This window comes from Rhamphochromis sp. 'chilingali', assembly GCF_963969265.1.
Source record: "Rhamphochromis sp. 'chilingali' genome assembly, chromosome: 12".
NCBI lineage: Eukaryota > Metazoa > Chordata > Actinopteri > Cichliformes > Cichlidae > Rhamphochromis > Rhamphochromis sp. 'chilingali'.
Genome location: NC_137939.1, coordinates 34,797,524 through 34,819,352, shown reverse-complemented (window position 1 = coordinate 34,819,352; position 21,829 = coordinate 34,797,524). Strand labels below are relative to the sequence as shown.

Genomic DNA, 21,829 nt, shown 5'->3' with positions numbered 1-21,829 from the left:
ACTCCTTGTCGTCCCCATCAGTGATGAGGCCGACTATTGCAGAGTCATCAGAGAACTTCTGCAGGAAGCACTGGGTGGAATTGTGGGAGAAGTCTGCAGTGTAGATGGTGAAGAGATGCTCTGCTAGTTACATAAAATGACAACTCGGATATCAGCACTTTCCAAAAGCTCGACCAAGAAGGAAGTGTTTAATTATCTTTGATTTAAAGTGGGTCACAGCTGATGCTTGTCTGAGGTCACATGGATCATTCCCACAGTCCAAAAGGCCCTTTTGAGGTGAACTTTGAGCACAGGATGACGGACGTCTGGAGGGAGTGTTAAGGCTTTAATTAAAGCAGCACCACAGGGATCCCATGCAAAGGTGCTAACATTGAGTAATCTGAGTCCAAGTGATTAATCTGGGCTGACTGCAAATGAGGAAGTGAAACTGACTAACCTGAGTAAATGTAACCATGCGTAACCTTTTCCACAATCTGATGGGTTTTCAAAAAAGCTTCTAGTCTGTAGGTTTTAGAGCCGGAAGAAACTGTTCATGTACATGACTCGTTTGTCACATTTGAGTCGAAGCTTATTTTAAAGTTTTAATAATAGGAGTTAAAAGGTCACGCCATCCTTAAACCTTTCAGTTAACAGTAGAGGATCAAATGATACACCCACTGCTTTGAACTCATTTAAGTATTAGAAACTGTGTTCATATCCAAGACGCACTCATCAGCTTTCATAAATGCAAACATACGTGTTAGCATTTAGCTGCTGTACTGAGTTTGACCACATTGTTTCTTCATCCCAGCTCTTAGACGGCTTTCTTGTCATTTTGTAGTTAGATGTTATGGTGGAGCAAAATCTGACTGACGCTACTTTGAGTTCATTTTTAGCAAATGGTTCATCGGTCAGTGTTAAATGGCGTTTAAAAAAAACAAACCCCAAAAATGAACCACTCATGTGAAAATGCTCAGTAATAAGTTTGCATTGACGTTGGGTGAGACAGCAGCCACAAAACCTTCGGAAAGCCCGGACAAAGACTGACACAAGACTTTTGCACAGTACTGTATATTACTTACATTTCTCAAAATAAAAATGAAAAGCTGTTGACGAGTGGGATGGTATGCTGTTGCATGTGGTGTTGAGTAGCACATTGGCAGCACTCCCCATCTGCTCAGTTTTGCAGCTCATCACATATGAAACCACACTGCTGCTGTTGAGTTCTTACTTTTAATTGCGATATTTAATTCTTTTTTTTTTTTTTTTTTTTTGAGTTGGGGGCAGGGGAGTTCTCTTTTTTTTTTAGTTTTGCCTGTGAAACTCAAGCTTCCTCTCCTCTGATCGCACCAGTCTAACAGTTTCTTCGCACTTCTGGTGTGCCTCTGGCACTTTTCAAATTGTGTCTACTTCAACATTTTTATTTCTTCTGTTAATCAACAGTCATATTGTTGGTGGGAGAAGAGTGAAAGCATGTCACGCCTTAAACAGTCATTTTCAGGTTAGTTTAGGAAGCTAACGTCATGCTTTTGTGTTTGCTACTGTCAGGAAGTGGTCACCTATCTCTGTCCAAAACTAGAAACATACCTACTATTAATAAACAACGTGGTGCATCTTTGTTCTGAAGTCAGAATATAAAGATGTTTCTGTGAAAACCAAACTGGATACAAAGAATCCAAACTGGAAACAAGCTGACGTAAATAGGAAGATGTGATGCAGGGGTTTTGTGGATTCTATATCTGGTCTTCTGAAACTAAATGTGGCCACATTTGACAGGTGCTCTCAGGAGCTAATTCTGGTGCGCCGTACAGGTGCAATGTACACAAATAAACACGCACTTACTAATTAACATATTGAAATGCTGGGATTTAATACCCCAAAACTGGAAAATAAACTTTGTGGACAAGCTGTGGAATTATCTGACATGTTATTTGGTGCGTTGTTAAAATCAGTCCAAAAGGCAACAACAGCACAAACATGGTCCAGTTTAGAGACTTGGCTGGGGTGAGCAGCAGCTACAGCTTCCTGTGTTAGCGTTCGTCGGTTACGTGTCATTCCCCTAAAAAGAAGTGTTGCAAAGGGGGAAACTAGCTGCAGAAACCAAAGCTGTTTTTAGTCACAGGCTGTGGAGTTGTTGCTGCTGTACTTGGACGTTTTACTGTAATTTTTACCACCGCTTGGTCCTGATCATCACTGAGCTGCACACGATTGAAAATGTGGCCTCATACAGCAGCTCAGATGTACTTGTCCTTCTCTCTGTCTGCATGCAGATTATCACAGCAGGTTGTCATGAATGATACGTACGCTGTGGTCAACAAGCCCAAACACGCCCATCCACCCCCATCGGCTCCCACCTACTCAGCTGTACCCCTGTCCAGATCCAATCCTGGAAGCAGGTAAAGAAACTAAAGTGTGCTTTATGCAGACATTTTAGGATTTTGTGATGCACAAACATGTAAAAAGAATAAATGGTTATTGTTTATGAAAAGTCTCATTCCACACCCTAAATCCTCGCCGTCTTCTACTTCACCACAGCAGTTCGTCTGCTGTCGTCTCAGCATATCGCTTGCATCCTGTGTGGACAGATCTTCTGTCACACTAACCCTGTGCTGGTCCTCCTTCACTACATGATCCTTCTCCGTGGTCGTGGCTGCTCAATCTTCAGCTCCTTTGTCCAGTGTATCCGCTCTCCTTCCTCTGGACATGTCCAACCAATCGCAGCCTTGCCTCTCTAACTTTGTCTTATCCTCGCCATTCTGCCTGCAGTCTATTCCCGACCTTTCTTTGTTGCTTTGGCTGATTGACCCCTTCACTCCCTCTTGCCTCTTTACACCTCCACCCTAAAGGCGTGGCATGCTTGCTGGACGCCCTTCCTGACACAACCGCAAAGGGATTTGTCCCAGGATCTTTCACTTGTTACACTATAGAGCCACAAGACCTCCACTCACTGATCATGGCTGTTTTGTCCTTTCAGGACAATGCCCACCTCCCATCACTATGACAACGACCCCAAGAGTGTGTCAGCTGCTCCCATCTACAGCACTGTCAAACCCCGAGCTAAACAGCAGAGCCTGCCACCCTCAGTGACACCCATCTATGACATAGCATCACCGACCGGTCAAAAGCCTGGGGAGGGCTCAGACTATCAGCTGGTTGCAGGTAAGAAGAGGGTGGTGAAGGAGGGGCGGGCGAGTGCTGTTTGGGATTTAAGGGGACGTGAAGACTCAATGTAAGGCAAGGCAAGTTTATTTGTATAGCACAATTCAACAACAAGGTGATTCAAAGTGCTTTACAGAGACATTAAAAACAACAATAAAAAGCATGATTTAAAATTGATTAAAAAAATCAGTAGATAAAATCAGTAGTTAAAATATAAGTTTTGAAATTTAAGCTTAAAAGTGTGGATTTGGTGCAGCTGAGAACAGGTGAGTCTTCAACCTGGATTTAAATAAACTGAGTGTTTCAGCTGATCTGAGGCTTTCTGGGAGTTTGTTCCAGATATAAGGAGCATAAAAGCTGAATGCAGCTTCTCCGTGTCTGGTTCTGACTCTGGGAACTGATAAAAGACCGGATCCAGATGACCTGAGGGATCTGGATGGTTCATACTGGGTCAGGAGGTCACTGATGTATTTTGGTCCTAAACCATTCAGAGCTTTATAGACCAGCATCAGGACTTTAAAGTCTATCCTCTGACGGACAGGCAGCCAGTGTAAAGACCTCAGAGCTGGACTGATGTGGTCCACTTTTTTGGTCTTAGTGAGGACTCGAGCAGCAGAGCTCTGAATGAGCTGTAGTTGTCTGACTGATTTTTTTTTTTAGGTAGACCTGTAAAGATGCTGTTACAGTAATCAAGCCTACTAAAGAAGTAAATTCACTCTTTTCTTCCTGCAGCTGAGAAATCTTCAATGGACTGTAACGATTATGAAGATTTTTCCTCTTCAGTCTCAGATGTGACCAGCTTCTGTTCGCCTGGTAGCATCGGTCAGTACACCTGTTCTCACAGTTAATGTAATAGTACCTCATTTTGTTGTTCATGTTGTCACACCTCAGACTCATAATTTCAGGTCTTTCCCTCTCAACTTTTTGTATATAGACACTTGTAAAGTTATGCTTGGCCAGTGTTGGGACTAGAGATGGCACGATACCACTTTTTTATGTCCGATACCGATATCATAAATTTGGATATCTGCCGATACCGATATGAATCCGATATAGTGTTTTTTAATCAACAAAACTGCTTTTTAAATATCTTGCTGCATTTTGTATAAGTTCATACTCAAGTTTAAAACAACAACTACACTAAAGCTATTCTGTTATACCTGTATGCAAAAAAAAATATTTCATAGTTCAGCAATACTGATCAATCTAATAAACTTAGACCTACACCATCCTCCCTATTCTGGTATTTTAAAGAGTACTTAGCATAAATATTAAGCAACCTAACTAATAGGGTTCCAACTCCCAGCAACAACAAAAATAAATAAATAAAAAATAGGGAACCACCCCTCACGCTCCACCTCATGATGCTTAACCGACGTAATCAACCTTAATTTGATGCAGTGTGGAAAAAAAATGCACAGAAATCAATTATTTTTCAAGAAATATTAAATAGATTCAACATCTTTCTTCAACAAAATTGCAGACTGCACAGATGGTACCTTCCCAAAGGAAAAAGTACTATAGCTTACTAGGGTATATTAGACTTAACAGTTACTATATACAATAATGGACTTCTATACATTTTACATCAGATTAAAACTTTGGGTGTAAGATTCAGATAAATATTAAATAATTAAAAGCTAGACATTTTAAATGAGAATAAGAAAGAAAAGTATGTCTTTGTGCCCCCTTTTCCCTGTTAATGCCCTATCGGCCCCCCTGGCTAAACTTTGCTAGATCCGCCCCTGCACAGTTACCAGCGTCAGCTACGTAGAAAAAGATCCTCGAGTAGAAAGAAATATTAAATAAATTCTAACAACAGCTTATCAAGGTTAAACGTTCTGCTGTTGTTCAGCCGCTGGTTTCCTCTGTCTGGTGCAAAGTGGGCCAAAAACAAACAAGAGACACGGACTCGCGACAGAAAAGCCGATCAGCTGATCATTAAGCAGTTTCATGATTGAAGTAGCAGCCGGAGAGCGAGAGGCAGTCGCTCGTTAAGCTTAACGCAGGAATGCTTTACAAACATTCAGAGATGGACTTACACACTTGCTTTACTTCTCTCGGGGATAACTTTGTCGGAGATGAAATGCGGGGTTGCTAAGCGAAGCTCCACATGCTATCCAGACCACCGACAGGTCCCGCATGCCACAGCTGCTCTATCACGTGACGCATACTGCTCCGACGTGCTAATGTTCTGAGGTGAGTTACGGCGTGTTGCAAGTTTTGTGAGGTGCTTTCGTGATATTTAATGGATCGGATTACATTTTTTATTTTTCTCCGATATCCGATCCAGTAATTTAGGTCAGTATCAGACCGATACCGATACGTAATATCGGATCGGTCCATCTCTAGTTGGGACTAACGCGTTATTAAGTAACGCATTACAGTAACTACGTTATTATTGTGGTAACGAGCACAGTAACTAGTTATTATGCCAAAACCAGGAACGCGTTAGTCGTTACTGGGATTTGGATAGGCTCGTTATTCGTTACTTCGTGTGGTGGCTATCGCGGAGCTTCCACAGATTCAGTAACATTAGCAAGTGGTGGAGGCCAGCAGGTGGATGAGGGAAAGGGGAGGCAGGAGGAGGAGAGACCCGAAGCGGCCGCCGGTCCGAGTGTCAGGTGAACTGAACTTCAGGTAAGAAGTTATGACCTGCAGTCTATCTGGGTCAGATATAAACCAAGTTTAGGTGGAGTTTATTTTCGTTATGCTGACTTTTCTTTACTAGCTAGCATGACAGAGTTTCTATACAGCTGGGTGGGTGCTATGTTACTGATGTTAAACTTTATTTTGTTCATAAGGTTAATTATTAGAGTTGCCAACCGTCCCATAAAAAAACGGAATCGTTCCGTATTCAGAGAAAATATTACGCGTTTCGTATTGAGGTGAAAAGGAACACAGTTTGTCCCGGACTTCAGCTACAATGAAAAAGACACAAAGCTGGAGTTATTCTGTGTTTACGCTGCACAGCTGCCTCTTCTTCTCTCATCCTCTCCCCTCCCTCTCCCGTTTCTACTTCAATCATGAAACTGATCAATGATCAACTGATTGGCTTTTCTCTCTTGTTTGTTTATCGCCCACTTTGGGCCAGAAAGAGGAAACCAGCGGATGTCGCGTTAAACAACAGCAGCACGTTTAAGCTTGATCAGCTGTTGTTAGAATTTATTTAATATTAATTTCTAGGATCAGCTGATGTTTGCTGGAGCCACAGCTGTAAAGCTGCTGGTCATGATATGGTTTGGATATGTGGTGAGAGGGAAACATGAAGATGAAACCAGGAGATGTCCTTACTGAATCATCAGAGCTGAACAGGTGATGGAGAAACAGGTTTACCTTTTAGGTGACATGAATGAGTTGAAGGGAAGTTATGAACTGTTTCTGAGAGACAAATAACACCAGGATCCTTTTCTGTGTAGCTGACAGCTGGTAACTGTGCAGGGGCGGGTCTAGCAAAGTGTTGCCAGGGGGCAGGTAGGACATTAACAGGGAAAGGGGGGCACAAAGAAATACTTTTCTTACTTATTCTCATTTAAAATGTTTCGCTTTTAATAAATAATTATCTGAATCTTACAACAAATGATTGATAGATTGATACATATATACCATCAGAACAGTGTACATCACTGTCACAACAGCGTTTGTTTTCATTCAAAGGCTTTATGATTTTTCCTATAATGGCGGGACGGTCTCTAGTCAAAATGCCCGGGCCGATTTATTTATTTTTTTGTCCCAGTCCAGCCCTGTATGCAGCTCATCTGCAGTCTGGTGTTACCTACATCTTCCTATTCAGACGGCAGAATTTCTGAGTTCTGAGTACAATCAAAGCACCACGACTGCAGTTTTTGTGTTGGATGTAAAAGGGAACATGACGCTGTGACGTAGGCTAGAATCATGGCGGCGGTCAAAGTTACTTTGCCTAGTAACTAGTTACTTTGAAAGTAACGAGTAACTTGAAGTAACTGAGTTACTTTTGATAGAAGTAACTAGTAATGTAACTAAATTACTATTTTAAAGTAACTTACCCAACACTGCGCTTGACACATTTGAACACACTCAGTAAGCATCATCTTTCTACACGGAGAAGGGGCATCGTTTAACCCAGTCCAACTCATTCCTAACCTAATCAAATACTCTGTGGATTCTGTAACTAACCAGCTAACACACAAGAAAAAATAGAGCAAAAAAAGAAAACAAACACAAGATCCTGAATGGGAGATTCCACACTCTCGGTGCCGGGCTCGGACTACACAATATGTGTGTTGTAGTGCTCACTGTGTCACATTAGGCCAATTAGAGAGTCGGTGTGTCTAAAAAGCATGTGTGTAAATATAGGTTGAGTAATAGCAACTAAGAAATGTCATTTTAATGTGTATGTAATGATATAGTGGTTGCATGTTAGTGTTTTAAGGGCATGTATTGTGCTCATTCTAGCTTCATATATTATTTTTTTTTATCCAAGGACTCAATGGGTAGTTGGCAGGACTTGCAGTTCAAAATAATTATGTCTTTTACTGGTGCTGTTCATCCTCAATCAAACTCAAGCCACTTTTAAGCTAACATACTTCTGACTGGCTGCTGCTCATAGGCAGAAAGTCTTTAAGCTAAGCATAAGAGTGACAAGAACGACAAGAAATACTCAGACTGAGATTTCGGTGTGGACATTAAGCTTTGGGTCAGGACTTTTTTATAGAGAGTAATGTGAACCATGTCTGACCTCTGTGTAGATGGATCGTCTCAGACGTTGTCTGGGCTCAAGTTTGGTCGGTTTTCAGTTTCTTCTTCCCGCCTGATTAATGTGTTACACTCTGCCCATCAGGGACCTTAAAAATGAACTTTCTTTAAGAACAATTTAACCCTCGTTCAGCATAGACACAGCTGTGCTAATGTGTTTTTAACCAGTCTAACCATAGCTAGTCACCAGGTATCACATCTTTGTTTGTCAGCCATTCAAACTATACTAACTCTCCAAACTGTTATTTAGTTTCCATCTTAGTTTGTGTCCAAAGTTTAAAACATGTTCTTACTGATGTATTTAATCTTTAGATGGAAACAAACTAGCTAAACTGCTAGCTTCTAGCTAAACTGCTAAACGTCTAGCTAAACATCTAGCTAAACTTTGTAAATCCTCTCTTTCATGGATGAAAGAGGATTAAGCAATATTATAAAACCTGTGACTAGTTACACTGATCATTTAAACTCTGTTGCCCAACCCTGGAGACCTGTCAGTCTAGTTAAAAATGTTTATTTGTTTGTTTGTTTGTTTGTTTGTTTTTTTTGTCACACTGTCACTTTGCTGCTCTTGTTTGCACATTTGCACGTGCATTTTGTTGTCTGCTGTCTGTTAACAAAAAAAAAAGAAAAAAAAAAGTCATCCTTAGATAGTTAGTTAGTTTTTGTTAATTTATGTTGTAATTCATGTTAGGTCAGTCTGTCTTGTCTCTGCTAGCCAGCTAACTACGCCTCTTAGTTAGCTAGTTTAGTGTTTTCTGTTTATTTATGTTGTAAATTTATGTTGCATGTAGCACCTTGGTCCTGGAGGAACGTTGTTTCGCTTCACTGTGTATTAACTGTGGTTGAAGTGACAATAAAGTTGACTTGACTTGACTTATTTGCTGACTGGGAACCACTTGCTGACCAGCTGGGGAAAACGCATTTTCCCAAGTGACTGAGGATTATCAGGGGGTCGCGATCTGGTCAGTAGTCCTGCGAAGAGAGAAAGAGTTTGGACTGTTTAACTCTCTGGTCTCTGTTTTTCAGAACTGAAGGAAGATTTTGCTCCAAAAATGAGTAAAGATGTCAAATAGGTGCTCTTGGAAACCTTTTGGGTGTTCCATTGGAGCTTTTCTAGCTGCTCAGAAATAAGGATTGTTTTATGTTTATTACTATTATCTGACAGCTACACTGTGGTGTGCTACTAACTATTTTAAATTTTGCTTATGAATACTGAACATGGTGTAGGTGGTATGGGGGAGGTGATGGTGATAAAAAATGTGCTAGTTGGCAGTGGTGATGACAGAAGAGAAGACGGTTTACTCACAGTTGGACTGCTCTCTTATTGCTGCATTTGTGTGTCACATAGTGAAGTTATACTTTCTCTGATTTTCTTTATTTTGTTATTTTTCAGGGTTTAACTGTCGGATTCAGAAGCCCAGAGGACCCAGAGATCCTCCAGCTGAGTGGACTCGGGTGGAGAGATGAACTGGTTTAACTGGTTTATCAGAGACTGTTGGACTGGACTGGACTGAATTAGACTTGAATCTGACTGTTTGTGTGATTTGATTTGCTAAACTGGTGTCACTGTGATCATCTGACCGGGTTCAGAAAGCTGCCTGTAAATATTTATCGAAATCATGCTTGACGTGTCTGTATTTTATGTATTTAAAGGTTCAATTTACCTTTTTGGTGGGAATAATTTAATATGTTAAATATTTCGAATAGACGTTTACAGACTTTGACCACAATCTTAAATCATATTTGACCTCCTGACCAGGGACTTTATCTTATTTTAGATGTTGAATCTTCACTGTCACTATCATTTGAAGACACAAAAGCTCAGTATCACTAACATTTGATTTTGTAACGTGAGTGTTAATGACAAATTGTAAAAATAAAAATGGAACATCACATCTGCTGAGCGTAATTAATTTTTTTACTAATAAAGGATTTCTGTTAACTATAAGGTTTCATGGGGGAAAAGGATTAATTTGGCTCAACACACCTTAAGTTTTTATATTTGAAGGTTTTGTGCTTTGTACATTTTAAACAAATGCTACAAGAAGCTGATCCACGCAGGATTGCTTTTCACAAAATGGTGAAAAGTAAAAGATAAAACCTGGTTCTTTGGTCTGAAGTACCTAAAAAAAGGAAATTATATCAACAAGTGAAGTACTCTCAAACACACCAAAGCAGAAGTCCTCGAAGTCCTTAGAGCTAATCTCAGTACAGTCAGTCACTATGGAATAATATTCCTGGTTGGTTGCCTACATTTCCCATCATACACCTGATGGGATTTTTCATTAGCTCCTGCCTGCAGCCAGGTTGTCCAAACGCCACACCTCATATTGGCCTTCCTCATGTGCTAGATTGCACATCCCTGACTCCTCTTGTCACTCTAAGGATGAGCCAAGGAAACTGGGATTTAACAAAATAAAACCACCTTGCTTTGCAGCCTCATTTTAAAGCAATTAAATGAAATCAATTAAATATATTTGAGCCAACTGCATCATAAATAGTTTTGTTCGAGCCCTGCAGCTGTATTTTATCATCTCATTTTAGTGCTCCTGACTTTTTAAAATATATTTAGGGTTAAATTCACAACAACATGAACACATTTGTTTTTAAAACACAAACACATGGTGAAGAACAAAGTCTGAGCATGAAGCTGAAACAGCTGCTGAATACAAAGGCCTGGCTGTTTGTAGAGGAGTCCTTCCTCCTGAGGAGTACCGCCCCTCTTTAATACACGGGGGCAAAGAACACATGGGATGCAGAGGCAGCCTCTTCACTTTGTAATGCAGACTTTCAAGTAACCCGTTCCAAAGCAACCTTGATGACATTACACATGTTCCCTATGAAACTCACTTGTTGTGTATGTTTGTTGAACCTGGTGTCTAAAACACAGTGTCCCAGATGACCACCAGGAGGCAGCAGAGCAACACCAACCAACAGCAGGAAGGCCTGGAGCCTGTTGGTGTGTGAAAGCAATAAAGGGAAGAAGAAGAACAGAGGCTCCCGAAGCAGTGTGAATGAACAGAAAGAACACACTGAGGGAGGGAAAAAGGTGGTTTCAATTAAACTTTTGGCTTCAATGGACTGTGGTCACTCTGTGTGTGTGTGTGTGTGTGTGTGTGTGTGTGTGCGCGTGCACGTGTGTGGGGCTGTCTTTGTGAGAACCACTGTCAGTTTAAGACCTTGTGAGGACATTTGCTGACTTTGGCACAGAGCTTCAAAGAGCCATGTGAGGGTTCAGACCTGGTTTCAGGGTTCAGGTTTGGGTTATTTGCCACAGCGACATGTGGACACACTTGTATTACTCGTGTTGTGGGAACATAAATGTGTTCACACAACCACATTGTGGGAACGCAACTCTTTTAATTGGATAAAAAGAAGTCCCCATAAAGCAAATCATCAACTTTTAGTGTGATGCTGGAAATGAGTCAAAGTGATGTCCTCTGAAGTGATGGAAACACAAAAGTGTGTGTGTGAGAGAGAGACTGACATCATCAGATCTGAATCAGGTTCAAAAAAAGAGGAGATGATTCAGCACACACACACACACACACACACACACACACACACACACACACACTGTACAACAAAGTGTGTGTCAGTGTGCATTTTTGTGTCTTTTGTCTTTTGCAACCACAGGGCTGAGCTCTCTATCATGCCTTGCTGTAATCAAAGAAGTCTACCAACACACGCACGCATCCATGCACATGCATATGCACACACACACATGCACACACACACACTTGTCTGTCCCTCGGTTTGAGTCTAAAAAACCACTAAATGCAACTCTCGTGCTGCCAGCTGCGCTGCCAGTTTGCCGCAAAGCACACTCCATTTATTACAGGCATTTTACACGTGCGCACACACACACACACACACACACACAGGTCATGGGTGTTGGCTTCTTCAGTGGAGGAGAGACCACAGGCATCCATAGATGGAGAAAGAGGGAGGGAGAAAGGGAAAAGGAGAGCGATGAAATCGAGTGATAGACTGCGATATTGGAAATTAAAGGAGGATTTTTTTTTAAACCCATCACTCACATGTCCACATATCTACGCCTGTGTGTATGTGTGAGCTGTACACTTCCCGGGCACTTTATTAGGAACACCTGTGCAGTATAATGCAATCCAATCCAACAGCACTGGGGCGATCGTGGCTCAAGAGTTGGGAGTTCGCCTTGTAATCGGAAGGTTGCCGGTTCGAGCCCCGGCTTGGATAGTCTCGGTCGTTGTGTCCTTGGGCAAGACACTTCACCCGTTGCCTACTGATGGTGGTCAGAGGGCCCGGTGGCGCCAGTGTCCGGCAGCCTCGCCTCTGTCAGTGCGCCCCAGGGTGGCTGTGGCTACAATGTAGCTGCCATCACCAGTGTGTGAATGTGTGTGTGAATGGGTGGATGACTGGATATGTAAAGCGCTTTGGGGTCCTTAGGGACTAGTAAAGCGCTATATAAATTAGAGATGGACCGATCCGATATTACGTATCGGTATCGGTCTGATACTGACCTAAATTACTGGATCGGATATCGGAGAAAAATAAAAAATGTAATCCGATCCATTAAATATCACGAAAGCACCTCACAAAACTTGCAACACGCCGTAACTCACCTCAGAACGTTAGCACGTTGGAGCAGTATGCATCACGTGATAGAGAGGCTGTGGCATGCGGGACCTGTCGGTGGTCTGGATAGCATTTGGAGCTTCGCTAGCAACCCGGCATTTCATCTCCGACAAAGTTATCCCGAGAGAAGTAAAGCAAGTGTGTAAGTCCATCTCTGAATGTTTGTAAAGCATTCCTGCGTTAAGCTTAACAAGCGACTGCCTCTCCGGCTGCTACTTCAATCATGAAACTGCTTATAATGATCAGCTGATCGGCTTTTCTGTCGCGAGTCCGTGTCTCTTGTTTGCTTTTGGCCCACTTTGCACCAGAAAGAGGAAACCAGGGGCTGAACAACAGCAGCACGTTTAAGCTTGATAAGCTGTTGTTAGAATTTATTTAATATTACTTTCTACTCGAGGATCTTTTTCTACGTAGCTGACGCTGGTAACTGTGCAGGGGCGGATCTAGCAAAGTTTAGCCAGGGGGGCCGATAGGGCATTAACAGGGAAAAGGGGGCACAAAGACATACTTTTCTTTCTTATTCTCATTTAAAATGTCTAGCTTTTAATAAATAATTATCTGACACCCAAAGTTTCAATTTGATGTAAAATGAATAGAAGTCAATTACTGTATATAGTAACTATTAAGTCTAATATATATACCCTAGTAAGCTATAGTACTTTTTCCTTTGGGAAGGTACCATCTGTGCAGTCTGCAATTTTGTTGAAGAAAGATGTTGAATCTATTTAATATTTCTTGAAAAATAATTGATTTCTGTGCATTTTTTTTCACACTGCATCAAATTAAGGTTGATTACGTCGATTAAGCATCATGAGGTGGAGCGTGAGGGGTGGTTCCTTATTTTTTATTTATTTATTTTTGTTGTTGCTGGGAGTTGGAACCCTATTAGTTAGGTTGCTTAATATTTATGCTAAGTACTCTTTAAAATACCAGAATAGGGAGGATGGTGTAGGTTTAAGTTTATTAGATTGATCAGTATTGCTGAACTATGAAATATTTTTTTTTGCATACAGGTATAACAGAATAGCTTTAGTGTAGTTGTTGTTTTAAACTTGAGTATGAACTTATACAAAATGCAGCAAGATATTTAAAAAACAGTTTTGTTGATTAAAAAACACTATATCGGATTCATATCGGTATCGGCAGATATCCAAATTTATGATATCGGTATCGGACATAAAAAAGTGGTATCGTGCCATCTCTAATATAAATACAGGCCATTTACCATTTACCATAAATTCTTCCTCCACAAAGTTTTATACATTTCCAGTTCTTCCTGGTAATTTCAGGAAAGAGGTAGGGGGTTTTGGTGGACTGTGGGGGGCTCACTCTACAGTTGGAAGCACAGTTTGTCTTTGCATAGTGAGTTATTGTTACCTTAATTAACAGAAGTCAATGCATTTTTTAAACAAAAATGTGTTTTACATAAAACTTTTAACATTTGTAGTTATTTTGGGGGAAGGTCAAATAATATTAGTCTGTGTTTGTGTGTGTGTAGTTTTTTATTAGTGTAGTGTGATGAAAAGAAAATGGTGGAATAGTTCCAACTCTAATCGTTTGGTTAATCAGCTTCTGACTGAACTTGTGTCACAGTACTGATCGTGTGCTGTGCAGTTGGTGTAACGAATTTGTCAGTCACATGATCAAGCATAACCTTGGGAGCAGTAATTTTTTTAAAATCATGTTTTATTCATTAGGACTTGAAACTAGACACCACACACTGATAATGAAAGTGCGTGCTGAGCTCACAGATCAAGGGAAAAGTTGAGCCGTTTACCCAGGGACTTCTTTTTACAGCCACAGGAGGCGCCCCCTGCTGGACATGCAGTCTCTTCTGCATTAGCTTCCCTTTCCAGATCCCACATTCGTGCCTTAAATCTATCCCTGTTTTTATTTTTTTCATCCATAATTAAATTATAAAAAAATAAATGTTCATCACATATTTTCCATTACATGATGCTGACAGAGAGTGAGAGAGGGAAAAATGGGGGGGCCGAGGGAAAGAGCAACTTTAGATGAATGAGGAGACGAGGGGCTGAAACTCAAAGAGAGAGACTGAGAGAGAGAGGGAAACAGAAGCCTAGCAATGGAGTGATAAAATAGTGAGAGAAGAGATAAAGCCTGTGAGGGCTGAAGGAGAGACGGAGACAGATGGAAGCAGACCTACAGAGTGATGAAAAAGACAGATAGTGGTTTAGCAGAAAGAGAGAGTGATGAAACAGAGGGATAGATAGGGAGAGAGAGAGAGAGCGCAGTCCTGCCACTGAGCCTTGTTGCTAGGCAACTGAGCAGCTCCTCTTTGAAGTTTTCCCTCATTGTTTTTTTTTTTTGTTTTTTTTTTTTTTCTTTTTCTTTTTGAACAATCAGGTCAGAGCGAGGCTTAGTGGCAACCATAGCAACCACCTCAGCACCACGCCTGGTGGCCATCCCATCCCTGAAGAGAAAGAGAAACTCTGGGCCGGGGGAAACTCTGAGGTTGAAGTTAAACCACAATCAGATGGCACGGTGTCAGCAGAGACGACTTTACCAGTGTCTGTAGACACAAACAAGACATTCACCAAATGTTTGGAGTTGAAAACGATCTTAAAAACCTTGAAAACAACATATTGTGTCTCCTTCAGTTAGAGGTGGTGCTCCTGTGTAGGAGAGCTGGGGGCAGACACATTACAACGGAGACATCGGGTACTCAGAGGACACTAAATATAAATCTGTGTGATGGCAAAGATGGCAGTTGGCCTCCGCCTCCTGTCAAAGAGAGCCAATCCACAGCTGACCCAGGAAGCAAATGTACCAATCGTATTGTTGTGCTGGCACATGCGCAGTAGAGTTTTACTAGTTTTAACTGTGTGGTGGAAATCTTATCCATAAGTTATCATAGTCACAGGGCAAACTTTTGAACACACACTCATCATGGGCATAGTGTCAGGGCAATTTTCTTCTTTTAATTATTTCTTTGAGCTTTTCTTTTTCCTACATTTTCAATGACTTTTAAAAACTCAAGAATTAGGTGAACAAGTTTGAATTTATTTTTGGATTTTCTGTAATCCATTCAGGGTCAAACGCTTACAGAACCCCCCACTAATATTTGGTCATAGCGAGCTGTACCTTGACCATATCCTTTTGGTAGCCATCACCAAACTCCTGATCCAAGTTTCAACCATCTAACTGTTGATCTGAGGTGAAGATGAAGAAGTTGGAAGTAGACCCTATTATTGTAGGATCTTTACCTTTAATAATAAAGGTCCTCGAGGCTACTGTTGTTGTGATTTGGTGCTATATAAATAAAACTGAATTGAACTGAATAGTTCCTCTCCTTCCTTCTTCCAGAGGATGATGCTACCCCCACCATGCCTGACAGTTGGTATCGTGGTCTTGGGTTTAAAAACCTCACCTTTACTCCTCCTAACATACCTTTTATTGTTTTGGTCAATTAGGTCTGACCATAAAACTTTTCTGGAAAAGATATTTGCCTTCTCCATGTGAGTGCTTTTAAATTTCAGCTGGTTTTGAATGTTTTGAATTTGGAGAAAGACCTTCCTTCGTTGGTCCTCTTAGTTCCTGGCAGTGAAACTAGAGGCTGACAAAGTGGTTACACATTCAAATAACGTGCGTACAACTGTTTCAGTTTTCCTTCTATTATCTTTACTGAGTCTCTTGGAGTTTCTCATTGTTTGGAACATTGGCCACTCCGATGAAGAGTGTTAAACAAAACCTTTGTATGCTGGCAGAGTGAAACTACCAGTTGTAGTCAATCATGGTCACTAATGGGAAGCTAATAGGTTTTGGCCTTGTCAAATTAAAAGACTCTGCAGAACCTTCAGCACCACTCATTAAAATAAGTGAGTGCATGTATGTATTTCTGTGTATGTCTTCAAATTTGGGCAACCAGTTTATGTTTTTTTTAAACTCGTGCTGTACAATCATTCCAGCCCGGGGAAAAGAACAGTCCAAAAATATTATTAAAAGTCCAAAATTACTGTGACCACCATGCCCATGATGTGTGTAAACTTCTGACAAGCAACTTCTGCGGAGACCTCCTCAAACAACTTAATTCATAATCCATCCTATGCATCGGTAAATAACAATGACTCTGTCTCTGTTGTTAACAACAGAGTGTCTGTCTTCACCCTGGCAGCTTAGACTTCCTTCAGGCTGACTCTGTCACTAAGAAGCTTGATGATCAGCTCGGTGACGCGTTAACCTCAAATAATGCAAGCACCCACTTTTTTACAAAAAAACCAAACCAAAAGTAGACAAAGAACATGAATCTGATCCTTCAGCACCTCTTTTAATAACCTCGGGCTGTTCACTTACGATTTTGTCTTAGAATTAGAAGTTTATCTCGAAGCTTTATTCTTTTTCTGGAAGACACATCTATTCAGTATAACATCCTCTTTAGTCAGAGCTAATCATAGCTCAGCTCTGACACCTGTTCAGCACAGTATTTCATCTTATTCCTCGTATGTGCTGCATACTTCTAAGGTTTAAAGAAAACCTCACGGCATGAGTTCATGGCGTTCGTTGTCACGATTTCTTCACCTTTGCGAGCCGCAGTCTACGAGTTCTTCTTTGTTGTCATTAGCTTTGGCTAATGACAACGCTGCTAGCTAAGTTAGCACTTACCTTAAATCGCTGCTTGGTTTTCCCTGAACAACTTGTCAGAAATCACTGTCACAAAGCCAAGAAGAATAGATTGCATCCAAATATTTGAAGAACCAAGTGTTTCAGCTGTAGTTGCCTAATGTTGCAGCAGCCATGCAAAGGTGGTTTCACTTGGCTGTTGCAACATGAGGAAATCATGACCTCTACTCTTATCCGGGTCAGTTTGTGGTTCCTTCCTTCCTTCCCTTAAGTGGATAACTATTTTTAATCTTCGTAGGTGCTTTCTGTTACGGTGCGTTCACACCAAATATGAAATGTAGGCTTTCGTCCTGTTACTGTTATGGTGTCTTTGGTTTGGGGCCATTGATTTTGCGGTTAGTTCATTATTCCTTTTGGGTTTTGAGAAGTGATTTATGTTCACATTCTACAGTTTTCTGCTTAGTGTGGTTTTGTGTTTCCTTGCACTATAGTGAGCTTTATTATCTTCTGATGACTATTTATTCTTTATTGTTTTGTTATAAAAGACAGATGGTGGTTTAGCAGAAACCACTTGAGGGTTCCCTTTCTGTTCTGAGCTCATCTTTGTGTTAACCTTTTTGTCCTTCTTCTTCCCCTTTTTAGTTGACCATGTTTTCCCTTTCCTCTTCCCGTTTATAGTTTAGTTGCTCTCTGTCTTGTGTTGAATTTTGCTTCTCGTCTGATTTGGTTAGTTGTCCTGCTTCCATTTCAGTCTTTGTCTTTTGTATATATTGCCTAGTCTCCCTTTGTCCTTTGTCAAGTCCTCCTCTGCGTGTGTCTCTTAGTTCAGTATTTGTATGTTTAACTTTTGGAAACCTTGGATTCCCAGACTTGCTTTAGTTTATTCTCCTGTTTTCTGGACTTTGTAACGATTGTTTGACATTAAAAGCTCTGCTCTGTGTTTAAGCTCCTGATTCTCACCTCCTGCATTTGAGTCAGCAACATTAATAACACACCGCAGTATGACAGCTACATACATAAACTAAAGTTGTATCTGATATCCCAGTTTTGCTGTTGTCCTTGCATCATCATTATAATGTCGGCCCAGGATCAGCATTGCTACTGACTGATCATGTGGTGATGTCAAAGCTTTGGAATATGGAGGGAAAAGAAAGAAACATGTCTTTGTTTATATAAAACTCTCTAAGCATTTAAAGTGTTTCCTTTATTAATTTATGCAATATAAAAATATATATTATTAAAGTAGTTTTGCTGCTAGCCAAATTTAACTTGTTCATGGTTGTTTTTAATTGCATTAACTAACTTTTTCACTAACGCTAACTGAACTGCCAGACAACAGGATTGGTTAGTTGCAATGTTGATCCTGGACCACGCTAAAGGCAGGAAGCCGCAAATGTTCACCTGTAACGACCCACAGGACGAGGAGGAATGTTGGATGGACCAAAGTTACAGTAACACATTTCCAGAACTTAAGGGGGTCCAGACAAGAAACGATTTACTCATCGCACATCAGTTTGTTGATGATGGTCGACCGCTAGCAGGCATTCCAGGCTCTGGTTGCCTTGGTAACCCTCCCCACCCTCTGACATGTCAATAAAAGATATGCTGCACTTTCATTGACTGATGTCTCAATTATTTGCTTTGAAGTTGAGACATTTAAATCACTTCCTGTGATATCAAAGCAAAGCTGGACCATTCAGTTCCAGGTGCTGTAAAACAGGGTCAATGAGTCTGTCCTTTGTTTCTATTCAGGAAATCCCTCTGTGGGAGAATCTCAGCTGACAGGCAAATCTGTGTGATGCTAACATGTTATTATGGACCACAATCTCTGTTTCCTTGTAGAACTGTGCCACAAACAATAAGTGCAGGGCCAAAGACAAAAAGGTGTCTTTAGTAATGTGTCTTATTTAGTCCAATAAGCAGCTAATTTCACAACTCGTGTACAGGGATGAGTATCAAAACCCGGTTCTTGTTGAGAACCGGTTCCCACTGTTTCAATTCCTTGGAATTGTTTGACATTTTTGCAAACGATTCCCTTATTCCCAACGAGTAGTTGGCTCTCAGCCGTCGCACTTTTTCTCCTGTCCTCCTCTCCCTTAGCTTCCCTGCTTAGCCTCTTATGTCCTTGTCTAGTCTCGTGGGTTTTTTTGTATTACGTTTCCCTGGAACACTCTCTCACAGTCTGTTCTCTAAAACCTAAAGGAGGAATTATGGATTTGGATTTGATCAACTGGTCTCTGAATGCAATTGACACCCCTTCTCAACGAGAAGTCTGGGCTCGGGTGAGCCTGACTGCTGAAGATATCTACCTATTCGGAACCATGATAACAGGGATCTTGCTGATCGGAGCTGGCTCGGCCCTGACTTATCGAAGAATTAAGGAAGCGGAACTGGCTGTTCAAACCCCACAAGGCTGCCCGCTGGGATTGAAATCATGGGATGAGGCGTGAGTTTCTAAACATGGGCTCATTGAGTCAGCACGGAGAAGATCTTGGAGAGGCTGATGGCTGCCGTGAATACTCAGAATAAGACCTCTGAGTGAAAAACTGGATTACATCTGGAGGGGCTAGCTCGAACAACACCTTTGAGCGCAAATTCAATCACATCTTGGGGAAGTGCACTGCGGTCGTGAGTTCTCAGAACCTGCTCTTTGAGCAAAAAGAACGACAACATCACGGAACGTAAGTTTGGATAACATCATAGAAAGCTCACGGCTCTCCAACGGGAGATTGAGAGACCAGTGTTGGACTGTTAGAACAGCTTTGAAATTCATATGAGTTGTTCGCACTAAAGTAAAAACTATCATCACTTCATGCGGAGACCCCTTCGGCGCCAGCTGCGGCCTCAAGGCTGGAGCTGAACAAAACGCCCTGATAACGACTGTGTTTAGTCTGTTTCTTCCCATTCCATGCAAGGCCACCTGGGTTGGCTGGAAGACTGTTTACTTAGCCTGGCGGGGCGAAGGACACTGTCTCAGCTGAACTCTGGACACACACACACACACATACACTGATATGCACACACTGATCCCCCCTCCCTTTCCAAACGCCTTCGATGCTTGTGCCCTACCGGGGAAGATGGCAGTCGACTGGACCAGCGCAGACATGCTGCAGGACCGGATGCGCTGTCTACACCGGCTCTCTCTTACCCTTTACCCGCCCCTGTTGCTTGTCTTGTGTTTCTATGCTGTATTGATAGTCATGTGCTTTTGTGCTGAGGTGTTTTTTCTGTTATCAAACTGTTCTCCCATTAGGAGCTCAGTCTGAGTGGAGTTTTTTTTCTCCTTCTCTTACCTAATGTTATGTATTTTCGTTGTTTTTTTCCTATCAGCCTACCTTTCTGACATGTCTCCCCAATGTGATGTTTGTGTAAAGTTGGTCAGAAGGTTCCTTTGTAAGTGTGCATTCGCCATTAGCGTGCTGCCTGCTGTAACCCTAATTTCTTTTGGGATTAATAAAGTATTCTGATTCTGATTCTGATTTATCGATTCCAGTCGCCCCGAATGACGTCACCACGTTGCGGCGCGTCATTTACCTGGCAGGAAACATGGCGGCTCAGACGCTCTACCAGTATCTACCAGTAGTGTCTCCTTTCAGGCCAGGATAGACGAATGTCACCGAGCAGTGACTCAGTTTGTGGTCAAAGGCTTGCACCCATTTGCCGCAGCAGATGCCCCGATTTTCAGTAAGTGAATGTGTTTAATTGTAGGCAGGGACATTACTGGATATTCTTGTGTAATTGCTACAGAATAATTTATGTTATACTTTGTTATTGCTACAGAAGAATATTTATTTTATTATTTTACATTTACAATTTTTTTCCTGGGGACCCTGTGACCCATTGAAGAGCCGTAGGCTGTGGCTCTGTTAAGATCTCACTGTTGGGTTTGTAAGGCCATGTTACTCCTAAATTTCTATCTTGTTCAAAGAGAAGATATAAAACAAAGTTCTGAGCTAATCGACCTTAGTGTTCTCCTTTTTTAAAAATAAGAATCGAAAACAGAATCGAAAATGGAATCAGAATCGTAAAAATCGTATCAATATCCATCCCTACTCGTGTATTGATTGATTGATTTAACAAACATGTAATGCTACTGCAGTGCTTATGGGCAATGGATGATCTGGTTAGGCTGATGAGTCCTAGTAAAGGAGTCCTGATGTTTTAGCTCAGTTTTTGGCCTCCACCAGTGCCTGAGGGAAAGTAGCTGGTGAATGATTCACTGGTTGCTCACGAGCTCATCTCTAACTGTGTCATTCTGCTGTTTGCTCATGGGCAGGTCAGAGTCAGAGGTTTTTACAGCTCCTAAACTGAAAACAGACGCCGCCAGAAACAAATCTACGAGGGCAGGGCGCACGTCAAGCTTAGAGCTGCAAACTGTGCTCCCTGTTCTAAGTGTGTTTGGGTTCTGGATTACACAAACACACACACGCACACACACACACACACACACACAAACAAACAAGCAGATGTGTTGGATATCAGGCAAACCTCAAGAGAAGTAAAAATAAATAAAGACAGAGACACAGAGAATTTGTTCTGCTCTGCGGCTTCAACCTCGTAAACTCCACTCAGGATTAAACTAACAGCTACACACACACACACACACACACACACACACACACACACACACACACACACACACACAAACACGTGTTTTCCATCACTTCAGAGGACTTTACGCCGTTTTCCATTCATTTCCTGACGACTTACTCCTTCAGTCTTCACACCAAAAATGAATAAATAACTTTTTTTATTTTCT

At 41.4% G+C, this 21,829-nt stretch overlaps 1 protein-coding gene across 3 annotated transcripts in view; it reads left to right on the top strand.

The window, feature by feature from the left end:
• The window catches only part of ptpn18 (protein tyrosine phosphatase non-receptor type 18), a 45,944-nt gene extending 27,187 nt beyond the window's left edge, over positions 1-18,757 (top strand). For 2 of the 3 annotated variants that reach the window (XM_080898477.1, XM_080898476.1), the window contains exons 13-16: positions 2,250-2,375; positions 2,954-3,138; positions 3,871-3,960; positions 9,266-9,765. In XM_080898477.1, coding sequence (XP_080754603.1) covers positions 2,250-2,375; positions 2,954-3,138; positions 3,871-3,960; positions 9,266-9,339 — 475 coding nt within the window. In that variant the 3' untranslated portion in view covers positions 9,340-9,765. Of the gene's footprint in view, positions 1-2,249; positions 2,376-2,953; positions 3,139-3,870; positions 3,961-9,265; positions 9,766-14,856 lie in introns of those variants that run through there. The other variant, XM_080898478.1, reaches the window with a different exon arrangement.
• Positions 18,758-21,829: the final 3,072 nt, after the last annotated feature.